Genomic DNA, 24,772 nt, shown 5'->3' on the forward strand with positions numbered 1-24,772 from the left:
GCCCACAGCACAGAGCGCTGGTGCTGCCTGCAGGGTAACACTTAATGAGATCTCCTCTCTTAACGAGGTTTTCCAGGGCGGTTTAGTTCTCTGAGGAGGGAAAGTGACTGCAGTTAATTTAACCTTACCCCAGGTCACTTGGCGGGCTCTGTTCAGGGAGCATCAGGCTGCTGCTGGTGGCATTGTAGGAGTTGCCATGCAGGCACACATCTGCAATGGAGAACAAAAGCAGCAGTTTTTGACATCTCATCTACCCTTTGCATGACTAATTGCTTCATTAATCATTAAGCAGTTAATCACTAAAATTTAATAGACTAACAGCTGAATCTCTGTGTGCCAGGGATATGAGATTGTTTCAGTTGTTGTGAGCTGAGAGCCAGTCAAAGATCTGGTGGCATTTTGTGCTCTAGGCACTGTGTGTGGGAGGAACTTGTTCTCCCCAGCAGTCCCCACAAGAGGTGTTAGCAGGACAGAAAGAATTAAAGCACAGAAAAAAAGGAGAAATAAACCCAGAATATCACTGTGAGGTATTCAGAGGCCTGAATTGGAGCTTGAAGCGTATTTCCATTTAGGAAAACGTGATCTGTCACAGAAGTCTCAGGTCCTACACCTGTGGTAGTGACCCGCTGGGTAGTTCCATGAGGAGAAGCCTCCAGCAGCTTGAGTGGGTCTTGGAGAAGCTGTGTGGATTCCTGTGCACTCAGCCTGGTGGATTTGTTGCATTTTTGGGCTGTCAGTCTGTGCTGGGCGGGCCCTGCAGCGCTGTGGCTCAGGAACATGGCCTGCCTTGGCTCCCTGCCAGCAGCCTGCCACTCGAGTAGCGCAGTCTGTGCTCATGGAATATTTATCTCGCTCTTGTAGCAGATATTGGGGAGGGGAGACGATTCAGCTTTGCAAAACCAGAAGCTGAGGGGGATGTCAGCAGGTTTGGTGCCAGCCCTGCTGGTTGCTGAGTTTATAAGCAAAGGCAATGCCACGGTGGTGAGGCAGGTCAGGGGCAAGCTGGGAATTGATGTGTGGTTCAGGATTAGGATCACACCCAGCGGTGGCTGGAGATGTCCAGTTGAGGCACAGCTGAAGGGCACATGGGCATGGCCACAGCTCAGCTCATGCTCCTCTGATACAGCTCGGGACTGAGCCAAAATGCCTCCCCTGGTGTCCTCGGGTGTTTGGGCAGCGAGATGTGGGATCTTGCAGTGGCAAACACCGATGTTCAGCCATGGGAAGAGAGAGGAAGCAAGGCTGGGTTGGGTGAGGCCGGGCAGGCTGGCATGGAGGATCAGCAGTGTGACTGAACCCTGGATGTCTGCCCTGGCGCTCCGTGCCCAGTTCCGTGTCCCACTGTGGCCAAGCAGGGCTCCAGCTCCTGTGGCTCCTCAGGGCATGATGTAATGGCCCCTGGGAGACGTGTTTGTGTGCTCCCCAGTTCCTACGTCCTGTGTTGGGAGCACACGGTGTTCCTGGGCTGCAGGGTGTAATTACACATAGCAGAACAGTAATGAAGGGCTGCCTGGGGCAAGAGCTGCCCCCGCTCCTGCTCAGTGCTGGGAAACCAAGCCCGTGCCCTGCGCTGTTCTGGGGTGTCACATGTGGGGTTTGGTGAGCAGCACCAGCACGGTAAAACTGCAGATGTGGTTGCCAGCACTTGCTGGTGAGCTCCTGTCCCTAACTTGTCCCCCATGCTGGCAGGGTGCTAGCAGCATGATCTCCGAAAGGGACTCGGAGACCACCTTCGAGGAGGATTCCCAGCCCAACGATGAGGTGGTGCCGTACAGCGACGACGAAACGGAGGACGAGCTGGATGGCCGGCAGCCTGGGGCTGAACTGGGACCCAACCCAAGCAGCAGGGACTCCGAGGAGAGCAGAGAGCCTGGCAAGAAAGGTAACAGCACCCTGGCCTGAGAGCCTGGCAAGAAAGGTAACAGCACCCTGGCCCTGCTTTGGGCAGTGCACCAAGCTGGATGCAGAGCCTGAGCCTCGGGGACCGATTGGATTTTCGTATTTATGTGTCAGGTATGGTTTGGAATGGCTTATCTGACTCTGGAGGAGTAAATTGATGGCAGCTCAGTTTAACAAATGTCAGAATGAGACTCGGCTTCATTCCAAGCTGCAGCCCAGTTCTGTGCCACCGCTCCTTGTGCAAAGATAATGAGCTGCATGGTGACCTCCTGTTAATTAAGGCAGGCCCTGGATGTGCATGGCCTGTGCTCTGGGAACCTTTCAGACAGACCTTCAGGTACTTGGCTTCCCAGCCCTCTGGAGATGGGCTCCAGCATAAGCATTTTGCTGTGCTCAGTGTTTTCCCTGGATTTCTGCTGGTGCAGAGCAGATTCCCACCTCACTGCTCACTTTATAGCCTCATGAGTTTCCTAAAAGGTAAAAGGTGAGTAGGAGGAGTTCAAAGGAGCCGGCAGGTTCAGCCTGTGGCTGCTGCCAGCATAAGAACCTCAGTGGGAGGAGCCTTTTTGCCATCCCTGCTCTGAACCTCTGCCCAGGAAACATCTGTAGCTCCCCTGAATTCCCTTTTCTCATGCTGCAAGGAGAGTATTTTCAATGTAACCAGAGCCTGTGTAATTTATACAGATTTTTTCCTGTTTGTGTGGGAACAGCTGATCAGCTCTCATTTCATAACCAACTGTTGCGTGCTGTCATTTTACAAGCACCCATCACATGTTTAGTTTAAGAGTTTTTTTATGATGACATCCTTTAAAGTTGATGAATTACCAAAGCAGCTTGCCAAATATTAGGTGTTAGTATTACACTTCAATTTCAAGGAGCTTCCTTCCTGCAGGTTTTACCTCAGACCTAATTTGTCAGTTTTTGATCAGTTTTATCAACACTGCAATGTTTTTGGAATGTGTTAAAGAAATGTTTATATAGACTTTGTTTTTCTTTATGCCCTGTCATTTTGACAAACTTAGTAACTTTCTAAACTTATGCATATAATATTTAACTCAAAACATGCTTCCTCGAGATAAATATTTCTCTATTATCTTCTGGCCTTGTAACCAAGGTGCTGGAAATGAAAGTTGTGTAGTCCCAGGAAAAGTCCAGATATGTCAGTGTGGAATTTGCTCTGTGGTGGGCGGGAAAAACAAAACCACCTTTGCAGTTGGCTTTGGGTTTTGAAGCGTTAGTCACAGCCGTGCCCACGCCTGTGCCGCCGGCAGTTTCACCCCGTCCGTGGTGAGGAGGATCTCATGAAACCAGGAAGAGCAGCACTGGGGACAATCCCTGTGGGCTGCACCAGAGGGGAGATGCTTGGCCCCTGAGTCAGGAGAGCTGCGTTTCCAAACCCTGCCTGCGTCAGTCATCCTTCCCAGGCAGGCAGAGCTGCGGGAGCCGGCTTCCAGACCTGGCAAAGGAGCTCCTGGATGTGGGCAAGGCCTGAGTGCAGCTTCCAGACCTGGCAAAGGAGCTCCTGGATGTGGGCAGGGCCCAGTGCAGCTTCCAGACCTGGCAAAGGAGCTCCTGGGATGTGGGCAGGGCCCAGTGCAGCTTCCAGACCTGGCAAAGGAGCTCCTGGATGTGGGCAGGGCCCAGTGCAGCTTCCAGACCTGGCAAAGGAGCTCCTGGATGTGGGCAGGGCCCAGTGCAGCTTCCAGACCTTGCAAAGGAGCTCCTGGGATGTGGGCAAGGCCTGAGTGCGGCTTCCAGACCTGGCAAAGGAGCTCCTGGATGTGGGCAAGGCCTGAGTGCAGCTTCCAGACCTGGCAAAGGAGCTCCTGGATGTGGGCAGGGCCCAGTGCAGCTTCCAGACCTGGCAAAGGAGCTCCTGGGATGTGGGCAGGGCCCCGGGGTGTCTGTGCTAAACGGGAGCTGATGGGGCTGGGAGGAAAAGCCTGTCAAAGAGCGGGCACAGAAAATATTGATGGATGCAGTTCCTGTTCCTGAGTTTTCTCACAATGGAACAAAACTGGTGGCTGAAGATACAAATCTGAAGCACTCATTTTATATTTTTTCATGGGTGTGAGTGAAGAGCATGGCACAGCATGGTTAAATCAATTAATTGCCTTCAAAAGGTGAACTGACCTCTTCACTTCCAGCAAGACACATACCTGGGTTGGAGTGCTTAGCGCTTCATGGGCCTCACGGAGGCAACCAAAAGAGGGGAGAGAAGGGAATTTAGCATGAGTAAATGTTACTCTGCAGGTGTCCCACAGAACTTTCAAATGTTAAGCAAGCTCCTCCCTTCCTCTGAATGTACTTGAATTGCTAATAAAGACAAACAGCCTGGAAATGCCTTGCAAAGGTGTCTTTAAGGATATGTATTATAAAGCAGGTACCAGCCTTTCTTCAGCCGAAAGTTCCTTTAAAATATGGATTAGAGAGAAAACCTGAAAGTGGCAGATTTGTTCCCTCGTGTTTGCAACACTTTTCAACTCCTTTTGTCCCTTCCAGACTGCAGCTGGCAAGTTAAAGCAAACGACCAGCGTTTCTATGACCAGCCGGGCTTCAAGAGAACAATCTTCCTGTGCTTCAAGAAAAGCAAATATGCGGTAAGTTGTTTTATCCCAGTGAGGTGCTAATTGTCGGGAGAATGCTTCCTTAATCCCGGTAAGATCTTTGGAACGGCTGGTGAGTGGTGTAAAAGCCACCGTTCACAATTCCTCAGTGTTTCCAGCACAGGGGGGGAAGAATAACTGGGTTGGGGTTTTGGAATGGAAAATGAAGAGTCTGTCAAGAGACGTGTTTAAGGTGAGATAGAGAATTAGGAACTTAAACATATGCACTGTACATTTGTGTTGGAAGGAGAAGCTCTGCTGTGTCACTGATGATGTTTGGGTTTCTCCCACAGGGAAATGCAATTAAGACATACAAGTACAACCCCATCACTTTTCTACCTCTGAATCTGTTTGAACAGTTCAAGAGAGCAGCCAACTTCTATTTCCTTGTTCTTCTGATTTTGCAGGTAAGCAAGATGGAGAGTACTCACTGTGAAGGGAATCTGAGCTCAATAATATTTATGCCACAGTTCAGTCCTGCCAGGGAATTGAGGGCCACTATCTGAACTGCTGCAGAGACCAAGCCCATCATAACAGAAACATGCCACAAATCCAGATGAGCTATGGCAGGCCTCTGGGATGAGCTAGTTGCACAGAATTTGAATGAACTTGTTGCAGAGCTCATGAATTTCATGAGGAAAAGATATTTCTTGAGTTCATCTCATAAATCAGAAGCACCACCAGACTATACGAGCCAGTGCAATTGTTAAAGGGAAGCTGATTCCTAAGTAGTGTAACAGCGAAACTCTTCTTTTGTTCATTTTCACAACCTGACTTAAAATTCTCTCTGATATGTTGGTTTTTTCTCTAGTCAGGTCACTGTGAAATATCTCTGATTTCAATTTGATTGATGATCCCGTGCTGACCTGATTTTATTGGTCTTTTGCAGGCGATTCCTGAAATAAGTACCCTGTCATGGTACACAACTCTGGTGCCCTTGCTCCTGGTGCTGGGAATAACTGCAGTCAAAGACCTGGTGGATGACATTGTGAGAACCATGTTCTGTAAATACAAAAGCAAAACCCTCCCAGTGCAGCTCATGTCTCCTGTTGTGACACAGGGCGTTGTTTGTTTGCTCTGGTTTCAGGCTCGTCACAGGATGGACAACGAGGTCAATAACAGGACATGTGATGTCATCAAGGATGGAAGGTTTGTGTGTTCCCCCCTGAGCTCTGATCCTGTCCCTGTTGCTAAGCTTTGCCACAGATCTGAAGCTGTAGATGATAGGAAAGGCTCAGCTCTATTCTCTGTCTGAAAACCTAACTGAAGCTGGAAGAGAATTGCTTGAAGCAGTAATTTAAAGTTAATTCTCTGGGACTAAATCTGTGCTATGAGCAACTTCTTTGGAGAGCAGGACAGGAATTCCCAGCTAGGTGAAGTGGGAAGAGAAAAGGTAGGTTGGCTTCTGAGCTGTAGACCCTCAGCTAAATTGCAGTTTCTGAGAAGCAAACCCACAGCGCACCAAAAGGTCATTTTTTTCCTAAGGAAAGTTCAATATTATAAGATTTATAGAGTGGATTGTGTTCTAGATTAAAAGTAATAATTATTAAACTGTCTTTGGTTTCAGGTTCAAAGCCACTAAATGGAAAGATATTAAAGTTGGTGATGTTGTTCGTCTGAAGAAAAATACTTTTGTTCCTGTAAGTTCCTTTTGCTCCTGCTTCAGATACATTTGTTTGATGTTTCAAGAGAGCTCTGTAGGAATTTTTACCTGGCTTTACTTGATGTCTATTTATTTGTTTTCTAGGCTGATATTTTGCTGCTATCCAGCTCAGAACCAAACAGTCTGTGCTATGTGGAGACAGCTGAACTGGATGGGTAAGGTTCTACTTGAGGATGCCTTGGAGTTAATTTGGGCTGAGTAGGAAAAGAGCAAGGATTGTGTATGTTAGAGTCTGCTTGTTAAGCCACACATGGGGAACTGCATCCAGCTGCTGATTCCCACAATTCAAGAATCATTAAAACTTGTCCACAGGCACATCAAAAGTGTTGGAGAATGTGACATAGGAAGAAAGGGGGAAGGACATGGATTTATTTTTTACTTTAGTATAGGTTGCCCAGAGAAGTGGTGGTACCTTAATTTAATTGTGTTTAAACTTTTCTCCTGTACCCATGGTTTTAATAAAATCACCTTTTTATCTTTTCTTCTTAGTGAGACTAACTTAAAATTCAAAATGGCCCTAGAGGTGACACACAGACACCTTCAGGAAGAAAGTGCCCTGGCAGACTTTGATGGTTGGTACAGTTCTACACCTAATGCTGTTAGAACCTAGCTCAAATTGTTTGCAAGTCAATAAAAGTAAAGCAAAGCTACTTTGATGTTGATGTTGGGTACAAGTCAATGCATTTGGATTGAACTTGTACATTAAACACATTCTCCTCCCCATTTTCTAGGTCTGGTTGAATGTGAAGAACCCAATAACCGGCTGGATAAGTTTACAGGAATGTTATCCTGGAGAGACTCAATTTATCCCCTGGATGCTGATAAGATTTTGTTGCGTGGCTGTAAGATCAGGAACACAGACTTCTGCCATGGAATGGTCATATTTGCAGGTCTGTAATATTTCCCCACTAAAAGCACACCTGTAGAGTGAAAAAGAATCTTCATCCTATAGACACCAACTGTATTTCATGTCCCAGTTTGGTAAAATTGTAATACTGGCATGTGTTTGCTTATCCTATCTTTCCCTTTTTTAAATTTTTCACTCTTTATTTTTAGGTGCTGACACAAAAATAATGAGAAACAGTGGAAAGACAAGATTTAAAAGGACAAAAATTGACTCCCTTATGAACTACATGGTTTATACTGTAAGCTTTTTTTTTAAATTCTGATTTTAAGAGAATAGTGTATGTGAAGTTGGGCAGCTTCTTCCTGTGTATATGTAATAAATATGTTTTGACTTTTTTCTGGCCTGCTGAGCTGGGATGGAATAGGAGGAAATCTGAAATGTGCCTTTGTGGGAAATGATGGCTCCATTTCTCCTCACAAATACCTGTCACATTCTGTTAGGAGCATGGGGATTTGGGATTTTAGTGGAGCAGATGTTCCTGAAGTGTGAGGGGGTCTCTGTGCCCTGCAGATCATCGTGGTCCTTATCCTGCTGTCGGCGGGGCTGGCCATCGGCCACACCTACTGGGAGCAGCAGATTGGCAACTCCTCCTGGTACCTGTACGATGCTCAGGACTCCAGCCCTGCCTACCGGGGCTTCCTCACCTTCTGGGGATACATCATTGTCCTCAACACCATGGTGCCCATCTCCCTCTACGTGAGGTAGGGCAGTCCCTGAGGAGCTGTCACTGGGTGGAAATGGGAGCTGCAGCTGGAGTGAGAACCTCCCTTCTCTTTCGTTCAGTGTGGAAGTGATTCGCTTTGGCCAGAGCTATTTCATCAACTGGGACCTGCAGATGTACTACCCCGAGAAGGACACGGCTGCCAAGGCCAGGACCACCACGCTGAACGAGCAGCTGGGCCAAATCCAGTACATCTTCTCTGACAAGACTGGAACCCTCACACAGAACATCATGACCTTTAAAAAGTGCTGCATAAACGGGCAAAGATACGGTAAGCTGTGCAAAGCAGGAGGAGGAGGAATTTTAATACCTGCTGGAGGGCAGGTACATACAAGTTCTCCTAGTTGCAGCTGAACTTCCACAATTTAGACCTGGCACTGGGTAAAGCATAGAGTTGAGTTGTTGGGGTTTTCCCACTTACAAAGTGGAAATAATGGAACTTTAGTGGGAACTTCTCATCTTTCAGAAAAACTGAAAATTAGGGTAATTTGGGCAATTTTGTACATATTTGCTTTCACAAGAAATGCTCTGAGGACAAAGTCAAGAAACAGACAAGGACATTTTAGTGTGAGCAGCAGTTTGTCCTTTCCCTTCCCCTCCAGTGGCAGTACATGTTGTGGATATGTTTTATTTGTGGTGGGCTGTAAAAGCTGTGCTGTGCCTTGCAGGGGACTGCCGGGATGCAGCAGGGCAGCTCCAGAGCCACGCACAGGTAGGTCCGTGCCAGCTCCATGCCAGCTCCACCCCAGCCACCGCCTGGCCCATCCGTGGGACGGAGAGGTGCGGGTGGGCACAAAGCAGCGGCACCTTGGTGGCTCAGCCTCTCTTCCCCTGTTGTCTACGCAGCAAGTTGATTTCAGCTGGAATGCGTACGCAGATGGGAAGTTCTTATTCTATGATCACTATCTGATAGAGCAAATAAAGGCTGGAAAGGAGCCAGAAATCCAGAAGTTCTTTTTTCTGCTTGCTATTTGTCACACAGTCATGGCTGACACTTCTGATGGTGAGTGTGGCTTTTGCTTAGTTTGTTTTCCTTGTGTAGCAGAAAACAATAATTCAAATTCAGTTCCACGAGGGAGACATCTGCAACTAATGCTGATACCATAAGGAAGGAGTGTTAGGCTGCCCTTTTAAATTAAACAAAACTAAATGTAGAGGTGATCAGCTTTTGAATTCATGAATTCATGGGTTGGAAGATTCAATTACAACATGGAATATGAATATTGCTTTACTCCCATCCTTGTGAAATCTCCATGATACCAACAGTGTCCTGTCCTTTCTTGTTCCTACTGTTTTTGGGGTTGTTTCCCCTCACTGTATTGGTGTCTCTGGCCAAGGATGTGTGTTTTGGAGCTTCTTTTGAAAATGTTTAAATGACTGGATTGAGAAATAAGGATGTTGAGGTAGCAAACGTGGAGTTTTGCAGTCTGAGGACCGATCCTGTTTGGGCAGCAGGTGTCACAGCCTGGCGGCTGTGCTCCCTGCTCTCGGTGTGCCCTGCTGGCGGGTGCTGCAGCAGTGTCCAGTGCACCCCCAGCTGTGTGCTGGCTGCCGTCCTGCAGGTCAGCTCCACTACCAGGCAGCGTCCCCGGACGAGGGGGCCCTGGTGACGGCCGCGCGCAACTTCGGGTACGTGTTCCTGTCCCGGACGCAGAACACCATCACCATCAGTGAGATGGGCGTCCAGAGGACCTACGATGTCCTGGCCATCCTGGATTTCAACAGCGACAGGAAGAGGATGTCTGTCATTGGTAAGCTGACTGCCACCGGCCTGCGTGGAGGTCTCTTGTTTAGGGGCGAAAAGGGATGTGCAGAGGGAGCTGGGGTCAAGAATTACCAGTCCTGGGGCACGTTTGAGCCCGCTGAAGGAGAAACGCCGTCTTGCACTTAGGTACTTGGCAGTAGGCTGAGAAATCCAATCTGAAGTGATTCCTTGATGTAAGGGTGCCAGCTGTGCTGTTTCCCTCCGCAGTAAGAGAGTCCGGTGGCAGTATCAGGCTGTATTGCAAAGGGGCTGATACGGTGATTTACGAGCGGCTGCACCCCTGCAATGTCAAGAGAGAAGCCACAGAAGAGGCCCTTGATGTATGTTTGTATTTTGTATGCACTTTTTAAAACAAAAATTGTTTCTTTCTGACAACAGTGTTATTAATTTCCTTTTCCTAAGCTAAGACAAATGGAAATCTGCAATTGGTTCTGAAAGTTGGACTTGTTCTGTCAAACTTGTCAAATGCTCATGTTCTTACCCTTATATTTGGATTGCAGATGAAGAGTTTTCTTTTGTGATATGTGTGGCTTTAATTATTTTTCAGGTCTTTGCAAATGAAACTCTCAGGACACTCTGCCTGTGCTATAGAGACATAAGCCAGGATGAATTTGAAGTGTGGAATAAAAAGTTTCTGGAGGCCAGTTTAGCTACAAGTCACCGGGATGAAGCTCTGGACAAAGTGTATGAGGAAATAGAAAAAAACTTGATTGTAAGGAGCTGCACATTTTTAGTACATTTCAATTCTTATATTAAAAGAAACATGTTTCAGTGCTACTAACCACCTGTGTTTCAAATGCCTTCCAGCTGCTTGGTGCAACAGCTATTGAAGACAAACTACAGGATGGAGTTCCAGAAACTATCTCCAGACTCTCCAAAGCAGACATTAAAATCTGGGTGCTTACTGGTGACAAAAAAGGTGGGGTTACTTACAGCCAAACAGCTAAAAACAGGAGGATGTTTTCCTGTTCATCTGCACTGTGGCATTTAAAGGGAATTCTCATACTGAAACATAAATCAGAAATTATTTAAGAGCACTTGAGGTGCTTCTGGCTGCTCCTAACAATTGTTTGTGGCAGAACTTTCAGTAAATACTTCCCTCTCTTAATTTTTTTTTTTTGTAGAAACTGCTGAAAATATTGGATTTTCTTGTGAACTCCTAACAGAGGACACAGCCATCTGCTATGGAGAAGATACCAGGCAAGTAAAAGTACAGAGGAGTTAGTTTTCAGGATTTTCAGTCTGGGACTGACCTAGTTTAAAGTTTATCCTTGACTTTTCAGTACAGTTTCCCCCTCTCTTTGCAGTGCTCTCCTTCAAACGAGGCTGGAAAACCAGAGGAACAGGGCTGGCTCCAGTCCACATTCCTCTCTCAGAATGAACGAGCCATTCTTCCAGGGCAGCAGAGACCGGGCTCTGATCATCACTGGCTCCTGGCTGGTATGTACAAAGGCTGCTCTCCCAAGTGTTTGGGGTTTGGGGCACCACCAGCCTGCAGTGTCTCTCACTGAGGACTCTGTTCCGTTGTCTGCACAAGCAGTTCATTAAAATGCCAGAAATGGATGCTGGGAGCATCATGACCTCAGGTGTGTTGTTAGGCAGTGCCTGGAGTAGGACTGGAAATGGTGCAGAAGAGAATATAGTACATTTTATTTTTTTCACAGAATGAAATCCTGCTGGAGAAGAAAAAGAAGAAAAAGAAACTTAAACTGAAATTCCCCAGAACAGCAGAAGAGAAGAAAAAACAAAGTGAGAAAAGGAGAAGGGCAGAGGCCTACAAGGAGCAGCAGCAGAAGAACTTTGTTGATCTGGCCTGCGAGTGCAGGGCTGTGATCTGCTGCCGTGTGACACCCAAGCAGAAGGCCATGGTGGTGGAGCTGGTGAAGAAGTACAAGAAGGCCATCACCCTGGCCATCGGGGACGGGGCCAATGATGTGAACATGATCAAAAGTAAGGCAGCTGTCAAGCTCTCCCGCTAGGACAGATCTCCTCTGGCCTGCTCCTGCGGTCTCTCCACTGTCCCTCTCTGTCAGAAGACTCTTCCATCTGCTTTGCTGCCGTGGGCCTTTTAGCTTCTGTGCCTGTTTCCCTTTCTGAGGAAGCACTTTAGGAAATGGTTAGTGATTTTTCCTGATCTATTTTTTTTTCTGTAGACATTCCCTGAGCAGGAATCTGTTCTCATGCTGTGTATTACAGAGTGTAATATAAAGACCAAAGCAGTAGCTTGGCTGCCTCTTGCCTGGTGGCATTAGCCGTCCCACATTGTACCTGCTCTGCTTCCCAAGAGATGCAAGTGAGGAAAAAATGTCTAGGATAGGGTTTGTGTCCCAAGGGTGTTTGTAAACTGCCTGGCCAGTTTGTTCAGCACTTTACTCACTCTGTCCCATCGCTTGGTTCTCCTTTGGTCAAATTTCCCGGTGCATTCTGGCAGAACAAGCACTGAGGGACAGTGCAGGTGACAGTAGAAATGGCCCTGGTCGTGTTCCTGTCCCTCTGTCCAACCTCGTGTGTGGTGTTTGTCCCTCACCCAGCTGCCCACATTGGAGTTGGGATCAGTGGCCAGGAGGGCATGCAGGCTGTCATGTCGAGCGACTACTCCTTCGGGCAGTTCCGCTACCTCCAGCGGCTGCTGCTGGTCCACGGGCGCTGGTCCTACATCAGGATGTGCAAGTTCCTGAGATACTTCTTCTACAAAAACTTCGCTTTCACGCTGGTCCACATCTGGTACTCATTCTTCAATGGCTTCTCTGCCCAGGTAGGAAGCTGTGCTCATGTGGGATAGCAACAGGCAGGTGCTTCTGTCAGTATGGAACAGCAAAGGCTTAACCTGGGAAGTGTCAGGAATGTGAAGTTGTCACCAGTGATTTCTGCAAGAGGATGTGATGAGTACTGAGTGAGTTAGTTACAAGCAGTTAGGTATGATTCCAGAGCACTGAAGTCAGGTCATTGTTGTACAGGGAGGAACATTTGGCAGGAGTGAGGCAGCTTAACACAGCCTAAGGAGCTTCAGCAGAGCCTTGAGCCAAGGTGCTGCTGCCTTGGGGTGAACACCGAGACAGGGAACTTAAAGCTGTAGTAGAGCACATGTGAGTTTTCTCAGGAACTGGAGGGGAAGGGTGTAATCAAATGAAATCACCAAGTCTTGCAATTCCCACTCTGTTGCAGACAGCCTACGAGGACTGGTTCATCACAGTGTACAACGTGCTGTACTCCAGCCTCCCGGTCCTGCTCGTCGGCTTGTTCGACCAGGTACCCCCATGTTGTTACAGCAATGAATCCAAAGGCACCTGTCACCAGGTCTAAGTTACACTGGTTGTCCATGAAACAAGAGGGGTTTGGTTTTGTGGCTTTGAAGAACATCTTCCTTTTGCATTACTCTGTGCAAATCCCTGCTATTGGAAAGATAAAGGGATCTGCCATTCCCTTTGGGACACTGTATAGTTCAGCCTCTCACTCTCCAAACCTCAGGCTAAGAACAACAATTAACAACTTTCTTTTTTCTTTTTCCTCTTTATTAAGGATGTGAGCGACAAACTGAGCCTTCGGTTCCCCAGACTTTATGTTTTGGGTCAGAGAGATTTACTTTTCAACTACAAGAAGTTCTTTATAAGTTTGCTCCATGGAGCTGTAACTTCACTGATCATCTTCTTCATCCCGTACGGAGCCTACCTTATATCTATGGGACAAGATGGAGAAGGCCCTGCAGATTATCAGTCCTTTGCTGTCACAGCAGCATCCTCTTTGATATTTGTGGTCAATTTTCAGGCAAGTAAGCTTGGTTCCCTGAGCTATGGTGTTCTGAGAACACTTTCTGCTCACTGTTCTAAATTTCTCTACTAGAAAGGTAACAACATGTAAGAAGTAATTGACATTATTTGGAATTAAGAAACTCATTTGGCACTTTTGTTTGCTTTTAGATTGGCCTGGATACGTCTTACTGGACTTTTGTAAATGCTTTTTCAGTATTTGGGAGTATTGCACTTTACTTTGGGCTCACATTTGACTTTCACAGTGCTGGAATCCATGTTCTCTTCCCTTCTGTCTTTCAGTTCACAGGTGAGTCCTGGTGCTTTGTGCTTCTCAGTCCTGTCTGATGTACTATTGTCATAAATTAACTTTTGCTCCTTTTATTCCCAGGAGCTGCTCCGAATGCTCTGCGGCAGCCATACCTTTGGCTTACCATGATTTTAACCATTGCCATTTGCTTACTGCCTGTAGTGGCACAGCGCTTTCTGTCCATGACAGTCTGGCCTTCAGAGAGCGATAAAGTGAGTGAAATCTGGTATTTGGGTGAATGTGGCAGGTGTTTATTTACAGGGGCTGGTGTCAGTGCTAAGGTGTGGGCTAGTGGAGGGTGTCCCTGCACATGGCAGGGGTGGGACGAGATGGGCATTAAGGTCCCTTCCAACCCAAGCCGTTTTGGGATTTTGTGATGATGTTAGAGACAAGTAAGTGATGGTGTCCTTCAGAGAGTGACACAAGCCTGGCTTGGGTCCCGTGAGCAGAGAGGCTGCAGGGCTGGCCAGAGGCAGCAGCTGAGTGGGGGCTGTTTCCTCGTGTGCCTGGCTGAGATCTGGTGGTGCCACTGAGACCCCATGAGGCTGCTGAGGGCCCCAGTTTGGGTTTAATTTAGGCTGGCCTGGAGTGCCAGGGCTACTTGTCAGGAGTGTAGGGGATGGATTTGGCAATCTGCCCTGCCTCGAGCCAGCACACAGCTATGAGAACAGATCGGCTGTGGCGATGCTGCCTAACGCACGGCCCGCGGTGTGTTTGCGTGCGCGCAGATCCAGAGGAACCGTCGGAAGTACCTGCTGGAGGAGCAGCAGTGGAAGCGGCGGCAGAGCGCGTTCCGCCGCGGCGTGTCCGCCCGCCGCTCCGCCTACGCCTTCTCGCACCAGCGCGGCTACGCCGACCTGATCGCCTCGGGGCGCAGCATCCGCAAGCGGCGCGCCCCGCTGGACGCCGTGCTGGCCGCGCCGGCCGCCGGGGACACCGCGGACACCGGGGACACCGGGGACACGGGGGACGCCAGCTGAGGGACTGCCCGCCTGCTGGCCGGGGCTGTTGGTCACAGCGACTGCACAGAACTGTTCCGCACGAGCTCAGCAGCTTGTTCAACCACCTGGCACGAGGATGTGAAGATTTTTATGTCTTGTCACAGAAGTTTCTGGGTTTGGACTCCTGGGAGCACAGAAAGGCCAAGAGTTCTCTGTGGAACTACTGATTCTTGTGTGAGTGCTCTGCATAACAGTGAGGGATACACGTGCTGGGAATGGAAACCCAGCAGTGTCTGTTTTTAGTGATGCCTGGAATTGCAGACTTTTCACTTTTGAATACTATGCTGGTATAAAACTGTATCTACATTTCATCCTTGTCATTGAAAGCGATTTTGCTTGTGTGCTCCATTTCATTAACTGCTCAGACATGATGGCGTATGGGGTGCTCGGCCCTGGAGAGGGCTCTGGATGCTCCCATCGGAGCTGTCACAGCTGAGCTGGGATGTCTTTGGTGATGAACTCCTGCCCGTGTCAGATTGGATTGGGAATCAGCATAGATCTCAGCTCAGGAAGCTGCCCCTGGAGCTGGCACAAGCTATTCATTTCAGTTCTGGACAGTCAGTGATGGATAACTAGAAATCGGTCACTTTCATTGGAATGTATTTCAGTTGCTGGTGCCTCAGTTCTTACAGTGTAAAAAGTGATTTTATCGGTCTCTTTACATTTGCACATTCTTTACTGGAGTTGAGGTGTTTGAATGTTTCACTTTTATCTACTTCCCCCTCCCGAACTAAAAGCTAATTATTGAAATGGTTTTATCGAGGTGTTTGAATGTTTCACTTTTATCTACTTCCCCCTCCCGCACTAAAAGCTAATTATTGAAATGGTTCTATAGTAACAGTTATGCCCTACAGCTCTCATTCAATGGAATGTACATTTCAAAAGTGTAACGCAAATAAATCTGCGATAGCGCACTTCCTTGCCGTGAGTGCGGGGGTTAGCCCGGCCCGTGCCGACGTGTCAGCCCCGGGCGGGGAGGAGCGGCGGGTCCGTCCCGCCCGAGCGCGGAAGGCGAGGGGCGGAAGGGCGGCGCCGGCTGACGCAAGGCGGCGGCGCGTTGGCTCAGCCCGCCCGTGATGCAGTTCCTGCGCCGCGGCCATGGCGGGGGACGTGCTGGGCAGGACGGCGGCGTTGGCCCTCGGTGAGAGCCCGGGGGGCTCGGTCCCCGCACCCCGGTTCCCATCCCCATCCCTCGCAGCCCCGCCCGTGCCGTGCCCCGGCGGGCCGGGCCCGCAGCGCTGCGCTGGGGGCGCACCGGGAGCGGCCGCAGCGCCGGGCCGGGCCGGGCCCTCCCCGGGCACGGGAGCGGTCGCTGCGCTTCTCGCTTCGGGTCCTGGCTGGTCCCCCCAGGCCCCGTGCCCTGCTTACCTGCTCAAAGCTGTGCCCTTTCGGAAGGAAGGGCTGCTCCTTCTGGGTCCCCGTGTGCAGCCGGTGGCTCCCGAGGGTTCGGTACCTCGGGAACCCTTGAGATTTTAGCGAACGCGCTGCATCGATTGGTTTTTTAAATGAATATAGGATCTAGTTCTTATCTTGACTGACCAGGTGGTGCATTTGAAGGTTTACCACTGCTGATAACCAGCAAGATTTGGTATAATAGAAACGGTTGGGTTGGAAGAGGCCTTTAACGATCACTTCTTCCAGCCCCCTGCAGTGACCAGGGACACATCCGTGTGTGCCCATTTTCTTTCTCATAATTTTTTTTGAGTAATTTCCCGTATTTGTCATGTATCCCAGAAGAGCTGTACGTGTCTGAACGAGAGGGCAATGACTCTACTGGTGATGGAACACAAAAGAAACCATTCAAGACCGTGTTGAAGGTGAGTGTGGAAAACACTTGTGCTTTGTTTGGCAGTGTGTTCTGGGGCAAGTGATGGCCCTTGTATTTTTAAATGTTTCATACCTGTTTTTGCAACCTGAGCAGGAGCAAGGTGCCTGCTCAGGCTCTATAAGGATGATTTTGGTTCACTTTGGTTATTTTTCCCCCTTTTTAGGCATTGATGACAGCAGGAAAAGAGCCATTTCCTACAATTTATGTGGATTCCCAAAAAGAAAATGAGGTGCTGTGGCATTGAAGGGTTTCCTAGTGGGAATTGTTTTCTGCACCTTGGTGTGAAGGGACACAGTATAATCTGCTGTCTCTTGCTCTCTCCTTGAATTCTTTAGAGATGGGCCATCATTTCCAAATCACAGATGAAGAATGTCAAAAAGCTCTGGCACAGGGAGCAGATGAAAAATGAAGCTAAGGAGAAGAAGGAGGTAGGTTTCAAAAGGAGCAGAGCACCGTTGTTTTCCAAAAATGTTACAGTGTCATCATCATTCCTGCCCCTCCAAAAAAGCGGCAGGTTGTTCCTTACGGGTGCTGTTGTTTCACATGTTATTTACAACTGGCCTGGTTACAGCTATTTAATAAGTAATTTTATTCCAACCAGGCAGAAGATCTCTTGAGAAGAGAGAAGAACCTGGAGGAAGCCAAGAAGGTTGTTATCAAGAATGATCCCAGTCTTCCAGAGCCCAAGTGTGTGAGTATGATCCCGTGCCTTGGCACGTGGTCTGTGCTAGGGCGTCTGGCCAGCACGGAGATTGTGCTGCTCTGGGGGGGTCTGGATGAACTCTAAGAGGTGGTGAACCACTCCCCTATTTAATGGCTTTTATTCCCTGCCTCCCAGGTGAAAATCAATGCTCTGGAGGCGTACAGGGGGCAGAGAGTGAAGATTTTTGGCTGGATCCACAGGTTACGGAGGCAAGGTAAAGCACAAGCATGGTTAAGCCCGTGCAGGGAGATAGAACAAGGACAGTGGCCTTCAAAATTTGGACACAGAATGAGTCTGACAGCACCTGGCCTCAAATTTTAAACCAGTCAGGTGCCTTCTTTGGTTGATCTCAATGATCACCACAACACTGACAGTTGCCCCTAATGTGTGGACATACACACATTTCTTAGTTCAAATCTTATGGGATTTTCAGTTTGGAGGCTAGTCCTGCAGAATTTCTTTAACTTCTGTGTTTTAAGCTAGTCCTGCCAAATGAGGAACTAAGCAGCAACTGCTCATAGTGAAACCAAATCCCTTCTCTTTTTAACTAGGAAAAAATCTGATGTTCATTGTCTTGAGAGATGGCACAGGGTTTCTTCAGTGTGTCCTTTCTGATGAGCTGGTAAGTTGTGATGATTGTGTTGTGTCATGAATTTAATAGTTCGTACCTCATCTGGTGTTCTGTTACGTAAATGTTATGTTCTCCTCAGCCTACTGACTCAGTTGTGTTACTGTTAAATTGTATGTCACTGCAGTTTGTCAGTGTGAGAGCTGTTCAGAAGTGACTGTGTGCTAATGAGTGACTCCAGTGGATGCTGTGGGACAGTGAGGAATAAAATCTTGCTCACCTGTGCCTCTGTCTGTCTCGCTCCAGTGCCAGTGCTACAACGGGCTGGTGCTGTCCACGGAGAGCAGCGTGGTGGTGTACGGCACGCTGAACCTCCTGCCCCAGGGCAAGCAGGTACAGGAGCTCCTCAGGCTTCTCCTTCTCCCTCATGGGTCCCTGGTGTCCTGAGGGAGGCACAGGCAGAGGTGGGAGGAATCATTGCATTATTCCAGAGGGAATTAGGGCTAGAGAAAGAACAGAGCTCCCAAAGCTGTGCTGTCCAATGTGAGACAGGTGAACTGTGGGACTGTTCTGCTTCTGCCTGAAACGATTTTCCACTGATAGACAACTCCTAGACTATAACATGGAGAGCTATGTTAAGTAAATGGCATGGTTTCACTTTCCTTAACAGGTTTATTCAGTTTTTATTTTGTGAGGCTAAGAATTTTTTCACATCTCTTTTACTGAGGTGTGTTTGTAGGCTCGACCCGAGGTTAGGTAATGTGAGCCTCCACTCTCACGTCTTGGTAAAAATCTGTGGGTTAGCCTTTGAAAATCTGCATTTATACCCTGAAAATTTTAGTGAATAAAATAATTTTAGTTCAATTTAGAGGTTGAGCTGCAAATGCCACTTGTCGGGGTGGAGGGCGGCTGTGACCACACGGGGGCGCCAGTGAGAGCAGAACGCGGTCACGCTGTTTGGGTGGCGGGGCCTTAAGGCCCTCCAGTGCCACCGCTGCCGTGGGGTTTATTCAGTTTTTATTTTGTGAGGCTAAGAATTTTTTCACATCAGGTTTATTCAGTTTTTGTTTTGTGAGGCTAAGAATTTTTCGCATCTCAGTAAAAGAGATGTGTTTGTAGGCTTGACCCAAGGTTAGGTAATGTGAGCCTCCACTATCACATTTTGGTAAGAATCTATGGGTTAGCCTTTGAAAATCTGCATTTCTACTCTGAAAATGGCAGTGTATAAAATGGTTTTAGCTGAACTTAAGGGTTGAACTGCAAATGCCACTTGTCGGGGTGGAAGGCGGCCGTGACCACACGGGGGCGCCAGTGAGAGCAGAACGCGGTCACGGACTGTGGAGGGACCTTACGGCCCATCCAGTGCCACCGCTGCCGTGGCAGGGACACCTCACACCATCCCAGAGTGTTCCAAGCCACATCCAGCCTGGCCTTGGACACTGCCAAGGGTGAGGCAGCCACAGCTGCTCTGGGCACCCTGTGCCAGGCCCTGCCCACCCTGTGCACAGAGAAGAATTCCTGATATCCCATCTACCCTGCCCTCAGTCTGTAGGAAGCCATTCCCCCTTGTCCCGTCACTCCAAGCCCTTGTGAAAAGGGGCAAGCAGGGGACTTTTCCCCCAGTGTTGGTTTCTCTCCCACTGGCAGGCTCCAGGAGGCCACGAGCTGAGCTGTGATTACTGGGAGCTCATCGGCCTGGCCCCGGCAGGAGGGGCTGACAATCTGCTCAACGAGGACTCCGAGGTGGACGTGCAGCTCAACAACAGGCACATGATGATTCGAGGTGAGAACATGTCCAAAATCTTCAAGGTGCGCTCCATGGTCGTGCAGGCCTTCAGGGATCACTTCTTTGCCAACGGATACTATGAAGTAAGTGTGTGTTCCCTGGTCAGCAGGTGACTGCTCTGGTGCCCTGACCCATCCGTGTGCTCAGTTCTTCACTCAAGCAGTGACAGCCCTCTTCTCCTAGGTCACACCACCTACCTTGGTGCAGACGCAGGTGGAGGGAGGCTCCACCCTGTTCAAGCTGGATTACTTTGGTGAAGAGGCATACCTGACCCAGTCATCCCAGCTCTACCTGGAGACCTGCCTGCCAGCTCTGGGAGATGTCTTCTGCATTGCTCAGTCCTACAGAGCTGAGCAGTCCAGGACCCGCAGGCACTTGGCAGAGTATGGACAGTTGTCCTTGTTTCTTTTTAAACAGCTAGATTTCCTTTATGGTGTGGGAGTAAAAGGGGTTTGGGTTGTGGGTTTTTTAGATGAGTTTGTTTCATAGCTGAAGATGCGTTGCTGGTACGTGACTTTGCAGTGGTGTGGTTTTGTTCCAGGTACACTCACATCGAAGCTGAATGTCCTTTCATAAGTTTTGAGGATTTGTTGGACCGTCTGGAGAACTTGGTGTGTGATGTTGTAGACAGAGTCTTGAAATCACCTACAGCGAGCTTACTGTACGACCTCAACCCGGTAGGCACAGCAATGGGAACAGCCAAGAAAATAGGACCTTAAGCCTTTCCTACTCAGCACATTCCTTTGGGAAATGCAGGGCATGGCAGTGAGCTTACTTGCTATTTGTAAGGCCAAGAAGAATATTAAACATAATAAGAATGAAAAAACTGCAAGGCTGGTAGAGACCAAAGCAGGGAACTGTGGGGGAAGATGTTCCCTGCTAGTGTGCTCCAGAAGCCAGCAGTGTGCCAGGATTTGTGGAAGCATGTGCTGTGCCAGTGGAATAAAACCCTCCATCCCAGAGATAGGTATTGACCGGCTGGTGCTTGCTGATGGAGCATGAGGGAGCAATGAAACAAGTGGTGTTTCAGTTCCTCCCCTGGAATATGAGCCTAAAGCTCTGGAAATACTTCCTTATCTTTCCTCCCATGTGATCTATGAGATTTACTGGGCTTGAGATGGTTGTGTTTGGTTCTAGCTTTGTAGTACTGAGCTTAATTTGTTCATTTAAGTGATAATTTGATGGCATGGGAGCTGGGAAAGGTTATGGATGTGCTGATCAGCTAGAAAAGTATCCCTTTTAAAATGGTGCTCCTGCACCTGTGTTTGCTCTTATCCCCAGGGTTTCCAGCCCCCCAAGCGTCCCTTCCGACGCATGAACTATGCTGAAGCCATCGAGTGGCTCAAGGAGCACGATGTGAAGAAGGAAGATGGCACTTACTATGAGTTTGGGGAGGTATGGCATCTAGGGATGCAGCTGTGGGTTGGGCTTTGATCTGATGACCTTCGGCACTGGGATAGAAGCCTGTGTTGTCACCTGCCATCAATTCCCTGGCCACATTTCTCCAGCATGTGAGACAGTTGTTTGAAGGAGCTCAGGAGAACTTGACAGCATAGCCAGGATTTTTTTTCCCCTTGGTTTTCTGTCCCATATATTAGAGAGACTTAGATTTTAATGGAACAGATTTTTCTTTTCCCAGACATGTGGGTTTTTATTTCTTCTAAAATAAGTTTTAAGAGTTTAGGTAATTAGGAAGAAAGTGTGGACATGTGCAGTGTGAAACTGTCTCATTTCATGCCCGCTTCACATGGGATTTGTGTGTGGGCGTAGTTGTGGTGCTGAATAAGAATAAAGCCTGCTCTGACCCTAGGACATTCCCGAAGCTCCCGAGAGGCTGATGACAGACACCATTAACGAGCCCATCCTGCTGTGCCGCTTCCCTGCAGAGATCAAGTCCTTCTACATGCAGCGCTGCAGCGACGACTCGCGCCTCACCGAGTCTGTGAGTCCTTTAACCTGCTGGGGTAGCTTGGAGCATGCTTGGTGTGAGGGCACGAGTGCTGCAGGAACCCCTTGGGGAATCCCTGCCGGGTTTTTCTGCAGGTGCCTTGGCAGGGCTGTCTGGGGTAGCTTGGAGCATGGGGATGTGTGAGGGCATGAATGCTGCAGGAATCCCTTGGAGAATCCCTGCCGGGTTTTGTTGCGGGTGCCTTGGCAGGGCTGTCTGGTGCCCTCTGTGGTGGCTCAGCTGTAAGTGGGCCGTGCTGTGGTGCCCTGCAGGTGGATGTGCTGATGCCCAATGTGGGCGAGATCGTGGGCGGTTCCATGCGCATCTGGGACAGCGAGGAGCTGCTCGAGGGCTACAAGAGAGAGGGCATCGATCCCACGCCCTACTACTGGTACACGGATCAGGTCAGTACAGCACCCTGTGCTGGGCTCAGACCCCACCTGGGGCTTCTCCCCTCCTACAGGGCTTGGCTGCTTTGTTTCTGATGGTGTTACTGCAACTTACTAGAAAATGTGTAATATCACTCCCTGGATTTCACAGAGAAAATATGGTACGTGCCCTCACGGAGGATACGGTTTGGGATTGGAGCGGTTCCTGACCTGGATCCTGAACAGACACCACATCCGAGATGTCTGTCTCTATCCACGCTTTGTGCAGCGCTGCAAACCTTAGCCATCCTTGGGAAGAACTCCTGGAAAACTGAGCAGCCGATGCTTGGGCAAGAATGATACACGCTGCTGTACTACAGCCTGTCTACAACAAGACTTCCTGCAACCTGTTGCTAATCCAAATACCAGTTTAGGATGTGAAAAGGAAAAAAACCCAAAACCTCTTTTTTAAAACAATATACTAGTAATTAACTGGAAAAAGCCTTAGAAAAATTGTTTAGGTGCATTTATGCTCTTGAGTCATCACAAAGCAAAGATCCTGATAAGTTGTCATTTAGAAAACAAGATACACTTCTGCTTTTAATTTCTGTGACTTAAAATATGCTGGGCATTTGATCATTTTATTTTTAAATTTGCTTTCATTTTAATCTCCTTTCTCTTGGGGTTTCTTGTTGGGGATGTCAGGCGTTCAAGCTCCTGAAATTCCCTCAGAGTGCCCTGTGAGAACAGTATGGAGAGGCACGAACAAAGGATAAAAACAGGAATAAGTTCCTTGGGCACTGCACGTTTTTAGTTCCTGCTGATTTTAATGGGGGTTCTCTGAGTTGATTCGGTAGCAGGGTGTGAGTACAGTGCACTGGACTCCACTGTGAGAGGGGTGGGCTGGGGCTTTGGGGTTCTTTCAGATTATTTATTATTGCTCAGCGGTGCTGAGGCTGGTGAGGCAGGCTTTGCTCCCCTTCCCCAGGCTGTGGGTGGAGCTGCCGTGGGTCCATGCACGCCCAGCTGCACGTGTCTGGTGGCTCCTGGGCACGGGGGTTGTGGTGCCTTTGCTCCCTGTGTGCAGCCAGGAGTGACTGACTGAGACCCCGAGCAATAGCAACTGAAACACGTTGGGTTTTCAGGCTGTAGTGCCAGCAGGGCTTTCCCATGTCATGCTGAGATGTGTTCATAGAGCAGCTCCCTGTTCCCTTGTGCTACTGCAGCTGAGCAGCTCCCCTGGCTGTAATGAACTTATCAGATAGGGGTAATGAAATACTTCATGTGTTCAGTCATCGCTATCGTTTCTAGTCATAAAGCAATTCCTTTACCAGAGAGATGAAAAAGGTAGGTGCATCATTTGCCACCTGCACTGAGACTTGGGCTGCATTTGCCGTTCACTCCTGGAATTGTTGAGCTGTGGATACCCACATTTTTGTAATAAGTGATTGGTTTTCTTCATCTTGCATGTTATATAAACTGGTCTAAATCAGCAACCAATAAATTATGGCAACAGAAGCTGGTGTGCAAGACAGTATTTGAATGCCTGTTCCTTTTACTGAGTCTGTGGAGCTTGCTGCTTGATACAGTGTGGACAAAAACCCGCTTACCCAAGTGCAGTAAATGTACCCCGAGAACTGGCATGAGCTTTTTTTCCCTTTGTAAACAAAATCCCCACTAATTAACTTAAAAGCATGATTTTTTTCTAATTTGGAGGGACCACCTCAGCTGCCCAGTGAAATGTGCTGGAGAGAATCAATGTGGTGCTGACTAAGGCAGCAGTGCTGGAGGGAGCAGCCTGGACTTCTGGCACCAGGTAAAGACTTTATAAAATACTTTCCTTTTAGTGCCTGAAGTGATGGGAAGGCAGGAGTGTCAGGAAAACATCCCATGTTTGGGATGAGTTCTCAGTCCTTAAACCTGACAGGGCTGAGCTGCTTTATAAAGGTTAAAGGCCTCCTTATCAGGGGAGCTGCTAGAGGAAGGCCTGAGGACTTAAGAAGTGCTCATGGAAGAGGCAGATCAGATAAGGAGCTTAAAAGGTGACCAGATGAAAGATGCTGTGGAACTTACCAGAGACTGCTGTGCAATTCGCTCACAGCTGGTGCAGAGAGGTGGGCTGGGATCTGGGAAAGATGCTGCAGCTCTTTGGAACACAGGAGAACCTTTATTTTTATTAGACAGGGAAAACAAGCCTGCAGAAGAGAAAAAATGTGTAATCAGAACTTGGATCTCATCCTCACTTTCATTTTCCTTCACAGTATCTCCAGAATGTGAGATTGGTAATTGGATTAGGAACTGGTATACTGGGCTGGCAGTACTGGTTTCAGGACCTTTCAGCCATGTCCCTGGCAGCTTTGGGATGATTGTGCTTTAGCTTTGATTAGATTACCACTCCTGACATGCACTATTTTATGTTTACCTGTGTTAAAGTTTACCTGGCCCTGCTTTGTAGGGCACTTTTGAGGAGCACGTGGTGCTGCCAGCCTTTGGCACCGAGAGCTGGCTCTGCCCTTGGCCTGCTGAGATGTGGGATGCAGGCCACCCACATGTGCAAGATAAGTGCTGTGGTGTTTGTTCCTCTGTGTTTCAATTGCAGTATCCTTATCATAGAATCATCAAGTCCAACCACCAACTTAGCACTACCTTTGGAATTCCTAAACCACTAAACCGCATCATCCAGTGCCAGATCCAGATGCTTTTTAAACACCTCCAGGGATGGTGACTCCACCATCTCCCTGGGCAGCCTTTTCCAGTGCCTCAGTTTCTACTGGGAATGGAGGAATGGAAGTTAAGTGTGCTCCTGCACACTTGTGTCTGAGGGACGCACAGCCGAACTCTCGTCTCTCATACGGCGCCCGCTGAGAAAACCCCCTGCATTTTTTACAATAACATTTTAAATCTCTTTTTAGAAGATTTTGCAGTTTTAAAAAGTTTTGCAGTTTAGAGCGTC

The 24,772-nt window shown here is 48.5% G+C and overlaps 2 protein-coding genes across 3 annotated transcripts; both read left to right on the plus strand.

Annotated features, from left to right (window-relative positions):
* The first annotated feature begins 1,701 nt into the window (after positions 1 to 1,701).
* ATP8B1 (ATPase phospholipid transporting 8B1) lies at positions 1,702 to 14,597 on the plus strand. The gene is made up of 27 exons (XM_054293336.1): positions 1,702 to 1,882; positions 4,402 to 4,499; positions 4,799 to 4,912; positions 5,395 to 5,493; positions 5,593 to 5,654; positions 6,073 to 6,145; positions 6,253 to 6,323; positions 6,658 to 6,740; positions 6,900 to 7,058; positions 7,225 to 7,313; positions 7,586 to 7,776; positions 7,859 to 8,067; positions 8,465 to 8,508; positions 8,643 to 8,799; positions 9,359 to 9,547; positions 9,769 to 9,881; positions 10,109 to 10,273; positions 10,369 to 10,480; positions 10,686 to 10,761; positions 10,869 to 11,001; positions 11,226 to 11,511; positions 12,093 to 12,316; positions 12,727 to 12,810; positions 13,081 to 13,326; positions 13,479 to 13,617; positions 13,699 to 13,829; positions 14,346 to 14,597. Exons 1-27 carry the CDS (start codon positions 1,702 to 1,704, stop codon positions 14,595 to 14,597), a joined length of 3,780 nt encoding a protein of 1,259 aa, XP_054149311.1.
* Positions 14,598 to 15,667: 1,070 nt separating this feature from the next.
* Positions 15,668 to 23,351, plus strand: NARS1 (asparaginyl-tRNA synthetase 1). 2 transcript variants are annotated; one of them, XM_054293330.1, is made up of 15 exons: positions 15,668 to 15,759; positions 16,353 to 16,435; positions 16,610 to 16,675; positions 16,782 to 16,874; positions 17,048 to 17,137; positions 17,285 to 17,363; positions 17,701 to 17,771; positions 18,024 to 18,110; positions 19,365 to 19,586; positions 19,687 to 19,886; positions 20,045 to 20,180; positions 20,785 to 20,898; positions 21,314 to 21,445; positions 21,724 to 21,855; positions 21,992 to 23,351. In XM_054293330.1, exons 1-15 carry the CDS (start codon positions 15,717 to 15,719, stop codon positions 22,121 to 22,123), a joined length of 1,680 nt encoding a protein of 559 aa, XP_054149305.1. In that variant the 5' UTR covers positions 15,668 to 15,716; the 3' UTR covers positions 22,124 to 23,351. The 2 variants fall into 2 exon arrangements, with proteins under 2 accessions (XP_054149305.1, XP_054149306.1); XM_054293331.1 differs by having other exon boundaries at positions 15,699 to 15,759; positions 16,356 to 16,435.
* The last annotated feature ends 1,421 nt before the right edge of the window (positions 23,352 to 24,772 follow it).

The sequence above is a fragment of the Melozone crissalis genome, unplaced genomic scaffold, assembly GCF_028551555.1.
Source record: "Melozone crissalis strain CALT ecotype California unplaced genomic scaffold, PUWL_Pcris_2 ptg000136l_1, whole genome shotgun sequence".
Taxonomy (NCBI): domain Eukaryota; kingdom Metazoa; phylum Chordata; class Aves; order Passeriformes; family Passerellidae; genus Melozone; species Melozone crissalis.

What these genes read in the sequence shown, in the direction of transcription:
- ATP8B1 (XM_054293336.1), top strand. Translation starts at nt 1,702, where the DNA reads ATGATCTCCGAAAGGGACTCGGAGACCACCTTCGAGGAGGATTCCCAG. An exon ending in GAAGAGGATGTCTGTCATTG is followed by an intron (nt 9,548 to 9,768) that starts GTAAGCTGACTG and finishes TTCCCTCCGCAG; the next exon opens with TAAGAGAGTCCGGTGGCAGT. An exon ending in AAATAGAAAAAAACTTGATT is followed by an intron (nt 10,274 to 10,368) that starts GTAAGGAGCTGC and finishes AATGCCTTCCAG; the next exon opens with CTGCTTGGTGCAACAGCTAT.
- NARS1 (XM_054293330.1), top strand. Translation starts at nt 15,717, where the DNA reads ATGGCGGGGGACGTGCTGGGCAGGACGGCGGCGTTGGCCCTCG. An exon ending in GACGGCGGCGTTGGCCCTCG is followed by an intron (nt 15,760 to 16,352) that starts GTGAGAGCCCGG and finishes CATGTATCCCAG; the next exon opens with AAGAGCTGTACGTGTCTGAA. An exon ending in CATTCAAGACCGTGTTGAAG is followed by an intron (nt 16,436 to 16,609) that starts GTGAGTGTGGAA and finishes CCCCCTTTTTAG; the next exon opens with GCATTGATGACAGCAGGAAA.